General features: G+C 44.7%; 1 protein-coding gene across 3 annotated transcripts in view; it reads right to left on the bottom strand.

Moving 5' to 3' along the window:
- The window catches only part of STK32B (serine/threonine kinase 32B), a 343,316-nt gene that overhangs the window by 31,693 nt on the left and 292,316 nt on the right, over positions 1-19,307 (bottom strand). For all 3 annotated transcript variants that reach the window (XM_036852052.1, XM_036852053.1, XM_036852055.1), the window contains exon 6: positions 17,035-17,124. In XM_036852052.1, the coding sequence (XP_036707947.1) occupies positions 17,035-17,124 (90 nt within the window). The remainder of the gene's footprint in view (positions 1-17,034; positions 17,125-19,307) is intronic.

The raw sequence follows: 19,307 nt of genomic DNA, 5'->3' as shown, positions 1-19,307 counted from the left end.
ACATTGTGAATGTACTAAATGCCACTCTGTTTGAAAACAGTTCATTTTACGTTATGTGAATTTCACCTCAATAAATAAACAAGTGGAGGGTGGAGGCCCCTGGGTGATGGATCCTTACTCCTCAGGGGGCTGCAGCTGTTCCAGGGTCCCCTGGCCCTGCTGCTTCCTAAGCTAATGGGTGGTGGGTTCATCATTGCCTCACCCCCAACTCACCAGGCCAGGAGTGCATCTCCAGCTCTAATTGCTCATATTGGCTTCCAGGAAAGTCTTGGGAAATGTGAATCATTTCTAGCAAATTAATTTGTAGATGTAATTCCATTTTACAGGTGTCAGAGCAGCCAAACTCTCTTGCAGGGAACCAGGACATGTTGTGTTTAAAGACGTCTCGACTCAATTTTCAGACTGGCATTCAGACGGCGTGGGATCGGGGAGGGCCAGATGAGGCAGATGAGGGCAGACATGGACACTCGAATCTGGGCTCTGGATTGGCAGCTGGACCATTGAACCTGACCAGCGGCCAGATCCCAGCTGCCCTCTAGAGACCCTCTCCATTTACTTTGTATTTTACAGCACTTTCACCCGAGGGTTCTCCTTTCCTCTTCACGACAACCCTCAGGGCCATGTTATCATTTGACACATTTTACCAAAGAGGTTCAGAGAGGGACAGCGGTGCACAGGAAGTTACACAGCAGGGGAGTTCAGAGCTGAGGTGCACCTTGATACACTGGTCGGATCCCAGTTTGAAAAAAGGTTCGTATCAACATTTGAGTACAGAAACATACTCAGTCTGCACTGGGGAAGATGTGGTTGGGAGTTTGAGGAAATGTCCCTTTGGGTAATTTGAGCTTCCCAAAGGAAGCAACATGGTGTGATGGGAAACAGGAAGAAGGTCAGTGGGGCTGGAGCTGAATTAACAAGTTCTATTTGCCTCAGTTTTGTAAAACATGAACAAGAATAAACAGTGTATTCATAGGGTTCTTATGAGGATTAAGGAACAATGCAGGCTGAGAGCTAAGCCCGATGCCTGGCCGGTCTATTGTGAGCGTTCCGGGAATCTTGGGCATGGTTTTTATGGCTAGAATTGTCATTCAAACCTCCGCTTCTGATCACGCTCGGCCTCCCCACGGTCCACGCAGTCATCCTGGGAAGCGTGCTAAACTTCATCCTCCTCAGCCTCATGACCTATCAGTCTACAGACCCGCTGAGTTTGGCATTTCCAGCATCTTTCTGTCTGCCCCTTCCTATCGATCCTAAATCAACCTGAATTCAAAGGTGGCAATCATACCTGTTCATTAAACATCTAGTGAGAAAATATTTCATTTCCTAGCAGCTCCAGGCACTGAGCTGTGCTATTCTGCATCCCACTGGGAGCCTGGGGCTGAGCTCCAACCCAGAGGGGCTTCCTTCCCTGCACCCCAATCTGTGTACTTGTCCTTCTTCCCTCTGTGCTGAGGGTTCCAGGAGAGAAGGAGACACATCATGCTGGTCTGTGCATGTGTAGATGTAATTCTACAGAACCGGGGCCTTGACAGCTGCTGGCCCAGCCCATGTGCTCAGACAGTGAGGGAGGCAGGGACACGCCCAGGAGTGCAGGAGAGGCTGCGTGCCCAGGTGTCCCCATAAATCCTTGTAGTGCCTGGCAGCCCCATGCCCATCTGGAATTCAGGGTAGAAGCAGCAGCTGACCAATTCTGTCCTGGCTGTTGACCAAGTCTGTCCTGGCTGTTGTGACCAACCAAGTGACAAATGTCTGCAGCCTGTGACCCCACTCCCAGAGAAGGTGACAGTCTCTCCTCCCTTGCACACTTAGGGCTGATAGAACATAAACAACCTTTATGTCACAATCCATATGCCACCAAAACGGCCGCTTTAGTGGCCTGGATCAGTGCTTAGAGGCGAGGGCATCATATAGGATTAGAGCTTGAAGGACAGGTACAAGACACAGACCTGTCACCATCATTTCAGGTATGAATGAATGAATATGGAAACTACAGTTTGCCAGGTGCTTTGTTAAGGATTTTACACGTACTACTTCTCTTCATCCTCCCAACCGCCCAATAAAACAAGCCTACAATGATCTCCACGTTCCAGATGAGGAGGCAGAGACGTGAAGGGGTGTAGTTGGGTGAACAGTGTCCCCAAAAGGTATGTCCAAGTACCTGCGAATAGGGCCTTATTTGGAAATAGGGACTTTGCAGATGTAATTAATACAGACATCAGGATAAAGCCATCCCGGATTCAGGGTGGACCCTTCCTAGATTCAATGGCTGATGCCTTTCTAAGAGAAAGAAGAGGGAGATTTGAGAGAAAGAGAAAGCCGTGGGAGGAGGCAGAGCCTGGAGGGATACGGCCACAAGCCAAGGAAGCCCTGGAGCCCCCGGAAGCTGGAAGAGCAAGGAAGGAGCCTCTCCCACACCCCCGAGGGAGCACGGCTCTGCAGACACCTTGATATTGAACTACTGGCTTCCAGAACTGTGAGTGAATGAATTTCTGTTGCTCCAACCCACCACATTTGTGGGACTTTGTTGTGTAGCCCTAGGAAACTAGTAAGAGGGGCTGGGAACTTGCTCCAGGTCATCCAGCTGGGATGGCAGAGCTGGGATTAGCCTCTCTCGGTATCTGATTCCAAAGTCCTTTCTCCTATACTGAGGTGACTTCCAGGGGTGATGGACTTACCTGAGGATGGGTCCTGATGAAAGCTTCTACCTTCCTTCCCTCTGTCCCACAGCCTGGCACTCAGCCAAGTACATGGTAGGCACTTAGTCAATGCATGTCAATTTCACCCTGGTGCCATAGAGCTGGTCCAGCACATTGCTTGCCCGCTTCAGAAGTAGAGACAGCTCACAGCCTAGGAGTGCCAGCATGGCAGAGATGCAGGGTCCTTTGGAAACCATCTTGTCATGTCCCCTTTGTGTTAGAATTGGCCACCAGGCTTGAGGGGCGAGAGTGGCTTGCCTTGGCCACAACTCACCAACTCAGGGCTCAAGTCAGAACTCCTGGTCCTGACTTCCAGGTTCAGGGGGTTCCCATTATTGGAACAGTTAAATTCAGCCATCAGTGCCGGATGACTCTCCCTCCTCAGCTCCTGTATCCCCTTCCTCCTCTTCGCCAACACATGGCCCTTGTTCAGATCCCCATTCTTTCCTCCTGGTCTCCTGCACTAGCTTCTCCACCAGTCCTCTGGCTTCCAGAGTCTCCTTCTCCAGTCCGTCCTTGCTTCTGGGGGAGTTAGCTTTCTGATATGCAACTCAGACCACGGCAGTACCCTGCCTCAAGGTCTTCCTATCACGATGGCTGTTTCACAATCTGTATTCCCAGGAATGCCACCAGCCATGTTAGGCTCATAGATTTTGGAGGAGAAAGGATTCTGAGGTCAAACATGTCTGGGAAATGACGAGGTTCAATTGCATTCTTTCTTGTAGATTTCTTAGCGCCTTTAATGACTCAATAGCAAGCATGGTTTGGAAATTTATTAGACTTGATCCTGGAATCTTTTTGATTTTTCAGTGGAACAGTACAAAGTACTAGGGCTGGAAACCCATGTGGCCTAGAGGGTGGTTTAAATTCTGTAGCCCCTCAGCTCCTACCTGTAGATCTTCTAAGCTGTATTACCGCTCAGGGGTTGCCCATGGCCAGCTTGGGCTCCAGCTGCACATGCTGCTTGCTTTTCCTAGAACACCCTGTCTGTCTATCGGTCTCTTTTTCTCTCCCCTAATCCACCAGGTTCTCTCACAAAGGGTGCAGCTTCAGAGTTACCACTTCTAGGAACCGAATACGTACCATTCTGCAGGCTTCTTTACATGTGTCATGTATTCCTCAAAATACATCTCTGCTATTATTATTTTCTTATCATTCCCCTCCCTCCAGACTAGATTAGAGCTTCCTTTTTATCCCCACCTTCCCCAGGCATCTCTTGATTTTTTACATTCCGGCTGCATTTTTGCTTATTTGTCTGCTTCTTGCTAGACTTTAAGCTCCCTGAGGGCAGGGACGGTCATGCTCTCCCTGGCTCCCCAAGTCTTGCCTGGCATGAAGAAGACACGTGGGCAAGGTCTGTTGACTGACCAAATAAATGAATGATCGTATAAAAAAAAAGCAAACACTAGGACAGCCCGCGCTATGTGCCAGGCCCCGTTCTAAGCTCTTGACACACTGCTAATAAAAATAGCTCATCTTTCTGGAGCATCTATCATGCACCAAACTTTGTTTTAAGGGTTTAGCAGGTATTAACTCATTTAATCTTCACAATGACGTGGAATTTGGCTAGCTGCAGCTGAGTCTCACTGAGGAAAGACCAGGATGTTCTGGGCTGATGCTGGCAAGGCTAGGACTGGGGGTTCCCTGGAGCAGAGTGAGTGATGAAGGAACCCTGAAGGGGGAGCCCAGGACAGCAAACGACAAACCAAGCAGATAGCTGAAGTTGGCTATGGTCTCGCCCAGAAAGGATGTCCAGGGCCCAAGGTCTGGGCACGCCTGCAGGGGTGATGGATGAATGAAATTCCCCAAGGTCTTCCAGAAAGAAAAACAACTAAAACTTCTTGCAATGCCCTGGTGGGGTAAGGGCCAACCCTGCATCTATTTTGAGCCATAGAAAATGCCCACTGTAACCATCATCATCATGCACAAAACAGTCATGCAGAGCTTTCTAGGGCACAAATATTCCTTCATAATTACCCCCACCCATGCTCAAAGCACCCTAAGCCCCAGATGAAGAAACAGACGCACAGAGAGGTAAAGGGGCAAGTTCAGGGCCGTGGAGACAGCAAGTGGAAGAGCGTGGATGGGAAGGCTGCTCTTACCACTTTCAAGGGGCGCTCAATGCAGCTGTTCCATTATTATCATGAGCAGTGGTTTTCTTTACAACACCAAGAGCTCCATTATTAACGTGGCCATTTGTTGAGCATCTACCATGTGCTAGAAGCTCTTCAAGTTTCTTTACATATATTACTTACTCCTCAGGAAAGCTAACATTTATGGAACACTTTCTACAGTTTCACATGCATTATCTCATTTTATCCTCAGAAGGAACTTGAGAGGCGAGTACGATCATGATCTCCATCTGAGGAAGCCAGGCTTGGAGAGGTGACACAGCTACCGTGGCTCTGAGCCTCATTTGAACCCAGGCCTCCCCCATTCTCTGGGGTCATCCAGAATGACAACCAGATCTTGCCCTGTCTCCTTCAAACTCCGGACCTTACACCATCTTTATGTATATGCTGAACATGAAAATAATGTATCATAAAACAGATCTACATATACACACACAATATATACTTTATATGTTTTATACGCCAAAATCTCTCCATGGTCAATGCATTAAATCTGTGAATTCAATTGGAACGAAAATCAAGAGTATTTACGAAGGTCCGGGTATTCTAAATTTAGGAAATTAAGGTTTCAACATAGTCCAAAAGAAGAAAAAAAATGTGGTTCACCATTAACATGCACATTAATAAAAGTGGCTGTTGAATCACATTCCCCAGCAACACCTGTTTCCTTCCCCGCTACATCCCCAGGATCCTTCACGGTGTGCATGCATGTTGCACGCTCCATGGATAGTTCTGAGCCCACGAATGAATACACTGGGGGGAAATCGGGCTCCACGGAAGCCGCTTCCCTGGCACGGCCCAGTGGCGTGGACAGATCAGCCCCACTTCCCACTAACCATTTCTACCAGTAGCTGAGCAATTCTGTCAGTGCAGGTTTTAAATGGAAAGTGAGTCTGGATTCCAAGGGACATCAGAGAATTGGCCTTCCAGAAAAGCAAGAACATGGGGTGTCGTCTGAAAGAGATCACCCCGAGGCCATGTAAATATGCATGTGGTGGGCTTTGCCCCCTATCCTCACCACACAGAGTTTACTTCCTCATTAGACTAAAAATATGGAGAAAACCCACAGAAACCTCCTAAGTTATAATTATTGGTCTGCTGCTTTAGCTCTACGAATATTCCTGAAGGCTTTGATTGCTGCAGTGGAGCGTGACAATGCTATTCAACGTCTAGCTTACAAGCTGACTGGCTTCCAGGATCGGTTTCTACAGGTAATTGCGTCCTTCTGGACTGGGAACATAGAATTACCGCATTTCAGCCTAGAGGGGACCTTCAAGGTAATTTCCTTCCTCCCCTACATTTTGTAGGTGAGGAAGCCGAAGCCTGTTGGAGGAGTTCCATGGCTTCCAGCCCAGCTGGGACCAGAGCCCAGTTCTCCTGTCCACTGAGCCTTTCTGTGGCTCACACATCCTGGCTGGCAGGATGTGCCAGATCTGGACACCTCCACCTAGAAGCCCCGCAGGCATGGCATATTCAATCTGTCCAAGCCAAACTCTCCCTCTCCAACTGCCCCTTCTCCTGGGTTCTCAGTCTCTGTCGATGGGCTGCTCAGTTGTGCAAGTCAGAAACGTGGGAGTCTCATGGACCCTGCCCCTCGTCCAGCCTATGTTTTGGATCATGTGATTAATTCTCAAGACTCATCATTTTTCCCTTCTAGAATCTTCCTCTCTTCTCTGGTCCTTTTTCACTTCTGCTTGGACTCACGACAGCTCCTCCCTTACCTCAGCCTGGGGCCCTTTAATCCCACTACACCTACTCCTCAAACACCTTTCTAAGTCAGTAGAATCAGTGGAACAGAGAGACGGAAGGTGTGAGTGTAGTGATTAGTCAACCTGAACCTGAACCCCAGCTCCCAGGCTTACTGTCACAGTGGCCTCAGGCAAAATGCCTAACCTCTTATTTGTACCTTGGTTTTCCTCATCTGTAAAAAGGAATAACGATGTCCGCTACATCAAGTTATTGAGAAGAGAAAATGAAGTTCTGTACGTATTTATTGAGCACAAACTAAGTGCTCAATAAATGCAATCTAACATTGTTGTCATTGTATTATCATTCACATGTTCAAATCACTTAATTAAAATCTTTCCAGGGCTTCCCAGGTGGCACGGTGATTGAGAGCCTGCCTGCTAATGCAGGGGACGTGGGTTCAAGCCCTGGTCCGGGATCCCACGTGCTGCGGAGCGGCTGGGCCCATGCGCCACAGCTGCTGAGCCTGCACTCTGGAGCCTGCGAGCCACAGCTACTGAGCCCGCGTGCCTGGACCCCGTGCTCCGCAACAAGAGAAGCCACCGCAATGAGAGGCCCACGCACTGCAACGAAGAGTAGCCCCCGCTTGCTGCAGCTGGAGAAAGCCCGCGAGCAGCAATGAAGACCCAGTGCAGCCAAAAATAAATAAATAAAAATAAATAAATTTATAAAAAAAAAAACTTTCCAAATTTTTCTATTTACTGTAGAATAATGGTCAAACTCCTTAGCATGAAAAATTCCTAAAAATAGGTTCCAACCTCCTCATATTTTGGCCACTATCTTTATTATATCCATTGTGCCAACTTTAAAGAATAGGAAACACTTTATGTTTAATCTTCTATGACTTGCCTGGTAATCTTTACCCTATTTTTCATACTCATGAACTCCTACTCATACTTCAAAACCCAGACCAAATTTTACACTTTCTGTGGAGTGTTCTTCAAGTCCCTTCCTGTTTCTCAGTTCCCTTCTTTTCCCCTCTCTTGGCCAAGTACATCAGTGTTCTGGATTCTCACCAAACCCTTGTCGGTTCCTGCCTTGCAGCACTGATCATGCTGTACTGTAATTAAGGATATACATGTCCACCGTTCTCACTGGACTGTGAGCTCTTTGAATAGGGGTATGACTAAGTCAGGGTCAAAACCTCAGGGATTAGCACAAAGCTATATGTGAGTCATTTAGAACAAGGACTGACACAGAGCAAGTTCCAAATAGATGTGAGCTAGTTATTATTATATCAATTCATTATTGAATGGGAAATGAAATGCACACATAAATGAAAGCTCAACTCACAAATGTACATGTTGTACATGTTCCCCAAATGATTCAAGAGCTCCATCATCGTTCTTTGATTAGAGTGTGTGGAAAAGCTGTGGAAAGCAGAGATGAGCAGGGTGCCTGGCCTCTGTCTGGATCCCTTGGGGGCAATTCATGCTTCTTTGGCTTTTTATCTTGGCAAATGAACTCAGATATTAATCTGAGATGAAATGAATCTGCTGCATCAGTCTGATAATTTCTATCTGGTGATGCTAGTAGCGTTAATAGTAACAGAAGAGTGGTTTCATTAAGGTATGTAAGATGCTGCTCAGGTGTAGACCAGTAGGACCTCACCTGTCTGCATGAGAAAAGGAACGGCAGGGAAAGTTTAATTGGCTGAGAAGCTCTGATGAGGTACAGAAGTTAATGATGCACCAGTACCAGAAAACTACTTCATGTTAAATGTGTCAGATTAAATTAGTAGATTTAAAAAAAAAGACCCTTGGAAAGTTTGCAGAGAGAATGATGGAAAGTGCTAACTGAAAGCACAGGGTTAGAATCAAGTGCATTTTACACAGTTAATATGTGAAATGGGGGACAAACATCTAAATAGCATGTTAGGCTGATGGAAAAGTTCATTTAGATAGTGCTACTCTCTTAAAGGATTCCAAGATCCCTGTTTATCTAAGGCCCATAATGTTCATTAAAATTTCCCACTGTCAAAAGCTTTGGTGGGTACACAGGTACCACATGATCTGGCCCCGCCATGTCTCCAGGCTCACTCTCCTTGCCTACTTCGTTCAGGCCAATCTAGCTTCCTTACGGTTCTTTCGATGTGACAAGCTCCTTTTTGCCTCAGGGTCTAGGCAAAAAGTTGCCATCTCCTGCAGTGCTTTTCCACCTGTTGTGCTGAACAACACCTGTTCATCCTTTAGAATCTAGCTGAAAAGTCACTTCCTCAGCAAAGCTATCCTGACCCCTCCAATCTAATCATCTATCCCATCAGCATCTCTCTTTTTCCACCATAATCCTTAGAAAGACCTCAAATAATTCTACTCTGTTTAAAATGTAGGAGTTGGAAAGAGTGTCACTCCCAGCCTAACAGTGAGAAAAAGCTCGATCATCTATGAAACCATAACTTTTCTTGAACTCAACTAGTCTGAAATTTAGGGAAAGACGAGTGCCTTCAAGAAGATTTGGGATGTGAAGACTGGCTTACCTTGGGAAGAACATGGGAAGAAAATAGGGCTGCCATAGAAGAAAGTAAGGAGACTTAAATTAAGATGCTTAATTTAACTGAATTGCTGAAGGTTGTGTAAGAACTTAAGTGAGAGAATAGAACTATTGTTTGTCTAGATACAAGAGGAATTTGCACTACTCACCGACTCCTCTCTACATACCCTCACTGGGTACTCATGACAAATACTGGGCACAAAGCCTTTTCCTTATATGAAAAGGCAAAGGATAGAAAAGCCAAAATAATTTTGAAAAGAAGAAAAAAGCTGAAGGACTCTCACTACCTGATCCGAGTATTATTATGAAGCGAAAGGAAAAGTATGAGATTAGTCAAAGCATAAACAAATAGATCAATGGAACAGAATAGAATTCAGAAACAGACCCATACATTTATGGTCAATTGAGTTTTGATGAAGTTGCAAAGCCAGTGCAATAGAGAAAGAATTGCCTTTTCAACAAATGCTGGATGGAACAATTGGACAGTCCTTGTAAATCAATGAAAATTCACAACATATTCAAAAGTGAACTCAAAATGGACTGTAGTTCTAAATGCAAAACCCCAAAGTATAAAACTTCTACAAGAAAACAAGCAGAAAATCTTTGTGAGGGAGGAAAAGATGTTTAGAATGACACCCCGTACATGATCAATAAATGAAAAATAAAAAATTGGACTTCATTTGAATTTAAAACATCTGTTTTTAAAAAGATGCTATTAAGGTAACAGAAAGACAAGCCACTGACTGGTGAAAATATTTGCAAATATATCTGGTAAAAGACTTATAACCAGAATATATAAAGAATTATCAGAACTTAATAATAAAAAACAGATGACCCAATAAATTAATGGGCAATGATTTGAACAGATACTTCACAGAGAAGGTATGTGGATGGCAAATAAGCAAATGAAACTATATTCAACAGTTTGTCAGTTTCTTAAAAAGTTAAATGTACATTTACATATGACCCAACAATCCCACTTCTATGTAATTATTCTAGAGAAGTAGAAACTTAAGTTTATATACAAACCTGTATGCAAACAGTTTATTTATAATTTTGTAAAACTGGAAACAACTCAAGTGCCGTACAACTGGTGAATGGATAAACCAAATGTGTATATTCATCCAAAGGATTTCTACTCAGAAATCAAAAGGAAAGCTACTGATCCACACAACATGGCAAAACCTCGAATGCATTATTCTAAGTAAAAAAGCCAGATTCAAAAGTTTATAGAAATACGACTCTGTTTTTGTGACTTTCTGGAATAGTCAAAACTATAGGGATAGAAAACTGATCACTGGTTGCCAGGAAGTGGGAAGAGGGAATCTTGGAGGTGATGGAACTGTTTCTCTGTCTTCATTATGGTGGATTAATTTACTGGATTATGCTAAAAGAGTGCATTTTACTGCATGAAAGTTGTTCCTCAAAAATAAGCATCTCGAACTATATATCAGTTCGATGATTTGCAAAGTGATTGTCTCCCTCACAAACAGCCAAACCGATGAGGGCAGGAAAATTGCCTATTTGTTCACAGATGTGTTTTCAGCCCATAGAACACTGCCTGGCAGGTGGAAGGTGCTCAATAAATCTCTGTTGAATGGATGAATGATGGATGGATGGATAGATGGATGGATGGATGAATGATGGATGGATGGATAGATGGATGGATGGATTGGCAGGTTCTCAGGAAAGATATTGGGCCCTGGAGCCTCACGGGCCTGGGTCTGAATGCTGGCTCTGTCACTTTCTTTGGCACAAGGGTAGCAAACTTTACACCCTTTAGCCTCCATCATTTCTACAAGGAAAGTACAAGCATGGCCATGGTGCCTCCACAACCACCTGTGTTTGCTCACTGGGGAAAGGAACTCACATCTGGTGAGTACCGAGAGGGCACCAGCCCAATGATCCCCCAGGGCACCCACCACCCCCCCAGCCGACCCAACTCCTATCGTGAATTAGGATTTGGTTGGGGTCTCTTTCCCCAATTAGACTGCAAACTCCATAAGGCAAGGGAATGTCAGATTTGGCTCTGGGTTCCCAGGGCTTAACATATACTAAATAGTCTGAATAATGACAACAGCGACAATAATAATATCAGTTACCAGTTTGATGCATCTACACTTGACTTTAGGTTATGTACTTTCCACAGTTACATCATGAAATCCTCACAAACAATCTACTAAGGCAGACTGCATAACCATTAATCCCATTTCTCAGATGAGGACACTGTCAGGTCCCGTGGTTTGACCTTGACCATGATGGGCAGTTTAAGTGTATTATGTTGGCTAATGGGATTTGCCTAAGTTCACCCAGCCTCTAAGTGGAAGACACCCTAATCACCCCACGCTGAAGCCCACACTTCATCGAGACCCATTTCTGGCAAGCCCGATTGCCTATTTTCTTCTCCAAGGCCACCCATGAGGCCAATCCCGTGAGTCTCCAGCATTGGTCTTTCCACTGGTTCCGTGGCCCTTATCATGGCATTCAAGACCCTGGTACTTTGGCCTGTTTCGTCTCTCCCTCTCACCTCCTCTTGTTCTACAAGCTATAAAAAGATGGGAGCGCTAGGGTCTCCCAGCCCACCACGCTGCGTCACTCCTCTATGCCTTTGCATGGACTGAAATGGCCTTTCCTTATCCTCACCTGGCAGGTGAGCTCTGAGCACACCCTGAGATTTTAACTCCTCAGATGGTCCCACTCTGGGGAATCCATCTTGACAGGGACCTGCTTAAATCCAGGCCTGCACAGCTCTCTGCCCCACAGGTGTTGCGCCCCTTTGGCCCCGGAGAGCATGACTCACCCCTGTGCCCCGGTGCCTGACTCTGAGCCTCACATCTCTGCAACACTCTGTGTTTGCCGAAAGACCACTCAGCTCTTCATTTCACCTCAGGTGAATAAACTCTGAAGCCCTGGGAGGCTGCTGGAACATTTCTGACTCCTAATCTGGCACGTTCCAGAGAGTTTTTTTTTTTCTCTGTTGGTGAATTCCATCTGCTCTTTTAATGAATGAAAATTCAGTACTATGCAAATATTTCTTCTGGGATCATCCATCGTGAGCAACCTTTGGGAGCTTACTCATCAGCCCGTTCCCTGAATCCATGTTTGGAACATTCTGGGAACTTGTTATTGGGCCTTTGAACTGAACAGCTCAAGTGAACGAAATCAACAAACCTGCCACTCGATAGCAGGAATTTACAGCCCTGGGAACTGCAGGATGTGACGTGAATGAGAGAGTTTCCCTCTCACCCCCATTTTCCCCACTAACCTCCCACTGCTTGGCACTGCCAACCCCTACAGTCTCTGAAAATATATCCATTTGGTAAATCAGCTGTGCTCTCTAAATCCCATAAAAATCTCTCCTGTGCAATTCGTTCACTAATTCAGGACTGAAGCTCCTTTATTTAGAAGGACACTAGAAGCCCTGAATCCTAGGTACAGCTGGGACGATACACTTTTTTCTTGTCTGAGAAATGTGGCTTTCTGATACAAGAACTCAGTGTCAAAAAGGTACCTTGGTACAGTGGCAAAAGCATGGACTTCTGAAGCAACGTAAGTGCCCATCGACAGATGAATGGATAGAGAAGATGTGGTACATATACATGATGGAATACTATTCAGCCATAAGAACAAATGAAATAATGCCATTTGCAGCAACATGGATGGACCTAGAGATTATCATACTAAGTGAAGTAAGCCAGACAGAGAAAGACAAATATCACATGATATCACTTATACATGAAATCTAAAAAAATGATACAAATGAAGTTATTCACAAAGCAGAAGTAGACTCACAGACATAGAAAACAAACTATGGTTACCAAAGGGGAGGGGGGGAAGGGATAAGTTAGGAGTTTGGGATTAAAATACACATGCTACTACATATAAAATAGATAACCAACAAGGACCTATTATATAGTACAAGGAACTCTCCTCAATATCTTGTAATAACCTATAATGGAAGAGAATGTAAAAAAAGAATATATATATTTATACATATATATACATATACATATACACACATATATTTAAAATGAATCACTTTGCTGTACACCTGAAACTAACCCAATGACTGTAAATCGACTCTATTTCAATAAAAATTTTTTTAAAAAGCATGGACTTCGGACCCAAATAGACATGGCTTCAAATTCTGGCTCCATCACTTGCCAGCTGTGTGACTCTGGGCAGGTTAGCTAACCTCTATGGGCCTCAGGTTACTCATATATAAAATGAAAGAGATGTAGAATCCTCATGTGGATCTTCTGGGGATTAAATGTAATGACAGACATCTGGTAGGGTCAAAATACATGTTGGTTTTCTTCTCCTTTTTGACAGTGGGGCCACTGTGGTGAGTGGCCAGCTGGGTCAACCCTGGTCTGCTTTCCCAGAGGCTGAGAGCCTCAGAGATGAGTGGGAAGTCAGGGCATGAGGCTGAGGTAGCCCAGGAAAGTCTGCTATGAACAGTGGCAAAGCAGGGGCAGAAAGGTCAGGGTTGGGAGAACATTGTCTTGAATTTCTCCAGTGGTCCAGAATCTACTTTCCTAGAGATCAATTTACTTTTTGGAAATAGCCTCAAGGCAGTGGGAACTAATTTATAGGATTATAGAGGTGGCTCCAATTGGGAGATTCTTCTCTTATGTCACCTCTCTCCTCCATCCTCACTCTGGAGATGATGACTCCTCTGGCCTCTACCTGCCCCTTCTGGCAAAATGCTCCCGGGCTTAGAATCGGTGTTCTTCTCTCCTGTGTCCTCCCTGGGGGATCCTGTCGCTGCCGTGGCTTTGCTGCATCTCCGTGCCGGTGACTCCCGATGCACCTATGGAGTCCACATCACTCTCCAGATGCTTGGAGTACATCTGAACGTCTTGAAGTTCCTACAGACCTCACTTTCAACTTCATCCTTCCCACCATCCCACACACCTGCTCCTCCTGCGGTGTTCCCCGCACAGTGATCTTCACTGTAATCCCCTCTACTGCTTGATTCAGAGGCCTGGAGGCAGCCTTATCCCCTCCTTCACGGCCATTCTCCATCTCCATGTCTGATCTCTGTTGAATCTTAAAGCAGGCACCTCCTTGGATAGAACTGCCCCAGCTCTGGATCCTTCTGGAATGGGATTTCAGAAAGATCGTCAACAGTGAAAGCCTTATTAAGGTCCGTATTCAGCATCCCAAGGGGATTCTCTGAAGTGGACAGACCCACTCATTGTATACCCTCTGGTGTTCACAGTGACCTGGGTCTGCTCTCACCACCAAGGTCAACCTGGGTAGGTCCCCAGACCTCTCTCAGCCCATTTCCTCAACTCTAAAATGGGAATAAATAATTGCACCTACTTCATGTTTGTGAGGATTAAATAAGGTTATGGATGGAATGCCTGGCACATACATAGTAAATGCTAAAAAGTATTGTTTTTACCATTATTTATTGCCAAACTTCATTTATGTAATCTATTTAGTAAGTTAAAGATGAAGGACACAAGGAGTCCATTCTGGGGAGACGCTGACATAGTTTCTGAATCTCCACAATCCACATATAAACAATGGCAGAGCAGATAAATCGCTAAACCAAAAACCATGGGCAATATTTACTACAAAGCTAAGTTGTCCCCCCAGACCCCAAACTATAAGCAGGTGGGAACAAACCAGCAACAGTGACAAGCCCTCCATGGCAGTGATTTCTGTACAGAAGGAAACAAAGAAAATAACAACACAGCCTATGATGGACCAGAGGACAGGGAACTCCAAAACAGTGAGCAGACATTGACTGGGAGGCAGAGCTGCCCAGTCTGAGAATAGCAGCTGAAACTGGGAGGGACTTGTCCAGACGCATCTCAGGTGAGTGAAAAGGGCCCTTGGTAAGTTTTGCAGGACCTGGAGAGTCTGGGACACAAAATCGCTCTAATCAATCCAGCCAGAGCTCCCATCTAGGAAAGATCCCAGGGAGAAACTGTTGGGAGTGAAATCAAAACTGAGCAGGAAGGGGGCCCCTCAGACCAAAGAAAGAGGAGGTCCAGATGGAAGTGGGAAAGGAAATCCCAGGTAGCAAGCTGCCTTGGGATGTGACATGTCACTTAAACAACAGAAGAGGCAAGTCTGTTAGAAAAGCTACCCTGAGCCACACCATCTTATAAAGGTTCAGGAAAACTAATATTACGTGAAAATGAGCAACAGGAAAGTATCAAAGTCAAATTCCATGTCAAGTTATAAGAGAAAGGAGAATAAAGAACAGAACAACATTGTACAAGGAAAGCACCTCAGAAAAGACAGTGTGGTGGATTGTTTCATAAATGGTTCCCCAATGAATCAGGCTGTCTGGTATCCATGCCCAGTGCAGTCCCCTCCCATGTGGTCCCTGGTCTTCATCATGTGACTTGCTTTGTCCAGTTGGACATCAGGAAGTGTGAAGCAAGCAGAGGCTTGATAGGCACGTGGGAGTTGGGTTCTCCTTCTTGAAACCGCTGCCACCATGTGAGCAAGCTCTCTCTAGTCCCCTTGATAGGAAAGACCACGCAGAGAGAGGGGCCCATTTATCTCAGCTGTCCTGGCTGACCCAGCAGCTGAATGAGTGACCACAACAAAAACCAGCAGAAGAACCACTCAGTCAAGTGGCAGATAAAAAGGAACGAAACTGAGTTATTTGTAGTGAGGTGGATGGACCTAGAGACTGTCATACAGAGTGAAGTAAGTCAGAAAGAGAAGAACAAATACTGTATGCTATCACATATATATGGAATCTAAAAAAAAAAGAAAGAAAAAAAATGGTCAGAAGAACCTAGGGGCAAGACGGGAATAAAGATGCAGACCTGCTAGAGAATGGACTTGAGGATACGGGGAGGGGGAAGGGTAAGCTGGGACAAAGTGAGAGAGTGGCATGGACATATATACACTACCAAACGTAAAATAGCTAGCTAGTGGGAGGCAGCTGCATAGCATGGGGAGATCAGCTCGGTGCTTTGTGACCACCTAGAGGGGTGGGATAGGGAGGGTGGGAGGGAGGGAGATGCAAGAGGGAAGAGATATGGGGACATATGTATATGTGTGACTGATTCACTTTGTTATAAGGCAGAGGCTGACACACCATTGTAAAACAATTATACTCCAATAAAGATGTTAAAAAAAAATCAACTGGCAGAATTGTGATAATACAATTGTTATTGTTCTAAGCCACTAGGTTTTGACATGGTTTGTCATATAGCAGTTGACAACTAATACAGACATTAAGAATTAATAACTAATATAGACATTTAAAAATTATGCAAGATGTGAAAGAACACATAAATTATAATTTAAATACTCAGAAATCTGGCAAAAGAACTCAGGAAAAAATTTAGAAACAAAGGGAAATTATTTCAGAAATAAATACTTCACTACAAAGCAAATAAATGCAACAGAGAATGCTTTAAAATAAAGAGAAAGAAAAAAAATGAGACAAAACTTAAACATAGGACGAAAGAGGTAAGAAAGATTTGAAAATGGCAAATATTGAAGACTGACAAAGAAGACCCAACATTCAGATAATAGGCATCCTTAACAAAGAAAAAGTAAAGGAAAAGAATGTGTAATAAAAAAAATGACATTTTCATGAAAAGTCCTAAAGAAAAACCAACCTGGAACCACATTGCAAGAGCACTGTGTACCTAAGAATATAGATCCAAAATGACCAATACCAAAATTGTATTCTGGCAACACTACTGGACTTCAAGGAAAAAGAAGAAGGGTTTGTTGTTTACTTGTTTGTTTGTTTTTCCCTAAGCTGGAGCCAACCTTTCTGGCTGAGTAGGAGTTCTCTAGAAAACACAGGAGGAGATGGTCTTCCTGGCAGGGGAGACAGCTTAGGTAAGGGCCAAAGGTGTGAGAGAGCACGGCACATACTGGGCATGGTTTGGGGACCGGTGAGGGGATGGGAGGTGGGTGAGGGAGGGGTGAGATGAAGAAGGAGAGGAATGCTGAGGCCTGAAGGGGTCTGGAATACTCACCCATGTAGGGCTTGGTCCCCGCCATGGAGGAAGCCTTTTCTGTGCCTTTCACGACCGTCGCTATGTTGAAGTCTGTGATGTGAACATGTCCTGGAGATAGAGAATCAGAAACCACAGTTAGCAAGAGCTGCAGGCAGCTGGGTTATTTCCTTGTCTGATTTAAAGCTGTGGTCTGCAAAGCGGTGGGTGGCGCAGGAGGAAAATATTAGAACTTTTACTTACATTAGTATTTTAACTGATACTTTAGAAGTGCCTATTTTGGGCAGCAATATTTACAGTAGCCAAGCTATGGAAACAACCTAAGTGTCCATCAACAGTCAAATGGATCAAGGTGTGGTATGTGTATATAGTGGAATTTATTCAGCCCTGAGAAAGAAGGACATCCTGCCATTGGGGACAATAAGGATGGATCTTGAGGGCATTATGTTAAGTGAGAAGTCAGACAGAGAAGGACAAATACTGCATGGTCTCACTTGTATGTGGAATCTAAAAAAAAAAAAGTCGAACTCATAGAAGCAGAGAGTAGAAAAGTGGTTGCTAGGGGCCAGGGGAGGGGGAAATAGGGAAAGGTTGGTAAAAGGATACAAACCTTCAGCTCTAAGATGAATAAGGTTTGAGGATAATGCAAAACATGGTGACTACAGTTGATAACACTGTATTGTATAATTAAGATTTGCTAAGATAGTAGCACTCAAATATGCTCACCCTCCAAAAAATAGATACATATACATATATAAATATGTGAGGTGAAAAAAAAATCTATTTTATATGCAGGTTTTATAATGTGAATTTTGGTGGTACATGCATATTATTTATAAATAATCAAATATGTTGAAGACATAATGAAATTTTTATGGATTAAAGTTTAGCAGCACTGGTCCAGAGAGTGAAAGCTCCTGATAAATAAATGAGACAGGAGAGTCCAGACTCCCTCTCTCAGGAAAACAGTGGGTTGGGAGAGGGCACAGGGAGAGAGGATTCTCATGCCCTGAAGACACCCTTGTTCTGCTGTCTGTCTGCTCTGGGCAGTGGGGGCCTTAGTACTGTACCTGATGAATTGAGTAGGGAGGGGGCTTGGGGGTTGAGACCACCTTCCATCCAGCCTAAAGTAACGGCAGCAGATGGGACGTGGGTGTTGAAGAACCCTGAGAGGGAAGGAAGAGGGGCAGAAAAGGAAGGAGACAAGGAGATGTGGGGATAAAGGCGGAAAAGAAAGAAAGTGACAGAAAGAGGGTGAGAGGTGAGAAGGAGGAAAATCCAAAATAGTACTGGCTCTCTGGGGAATTTGGAACATAAAATAAAACCAGCTCTGTCCATCAATGGATGAATGGATAGAGAAGAGGTATAATGGGTGTAGATATACAATGGGATAGTACTCAGCCATAAAAAAGAATGAAATTTTGCCATTTGCAGCAACATGGATGGACTTGGAGGGCATTATGCTAAATGAAATAAGTCAGACAGAAAAAGACAAAAACTTTATGATATCACTAGTATGTGGAATCTAAAAAATACAACAAGCTAGTGAATAAAACAAAAAAGCAGCTGACTCACAGATGTAGAGAATAAACTAGTGATCACCAGGGGGGGAGAGGGAAGGGGTAGGGGATAAAAAAAAGGGTTATTATGGGATTATAGAAAATCATGTGTGTGAAACTTTTGAAAACTATAAAGCACTACAGAATTTTAAAAACACATAAAATAGAATAAAACCAGCTCTGAGACCCTTGAATACCTGATATAAATGCAATCACATTTCTTTCTGTTTGTCATCACATCATCTTGTGAAAATGGTTGGATTTTCACCAAATCTGAGAGCTGTGTTTGGGATGGTGGGGCTTAAATACACAGGTGGGTGGCATACACAAAATTGGGACATTGGGAGAGCCTGGAGGGCACCTCCAAGAGATGGGCAGAGCCCCGCTAGAGCAGGTGCACAGAGGCCTGCTGAGAGGCTCATGGGAGAGGCGTGCCTGATGTGATCAGCCACAGTGGACGGAAAAAGCACCAGCGGTGTCACGTGCAAATCCCAAATCTCAGGCTCAACGGCCAGCACTGATGTGTGACCAAGCTGCTCTGCCAGGCGCTCTGTCCAGTGCCCCCCGGGGGAGATGCAGCAGGAAGTACTCAGTGATGATCTGGAGTACCCTTCAGCTGCTTGTGGATGAAGCTTAAGTCACCCAGCCAGGCCTCTGCTGGGAAACCTTTCTGGCCAGACACACAGTGTCCCCACCCAGGTAGCATCTCTAGAACATATCCAGTCTGCTCCAGCC

Source organism: Balaenoptera musculus, chromosome 5 (assembly GCF_009873245.2).
Source record: "Balaenoptera musculus isolate JJ_BM4_2016_0621 chromosome 5, mBalMus1.pri.v3, whole genome shotgun sequence".
NCBI lineage: Eukaryota > Metazoa > Chordata > Mammalia > Artiodactyla > Balaenopteridae > Balaenoptera > Balaenoptera musculus.
The sequence above is the reverse complement of the archived record's forward strand: the minus strand, read 5'-3'. Positions and strand labels throughout refer to the sequence as shown.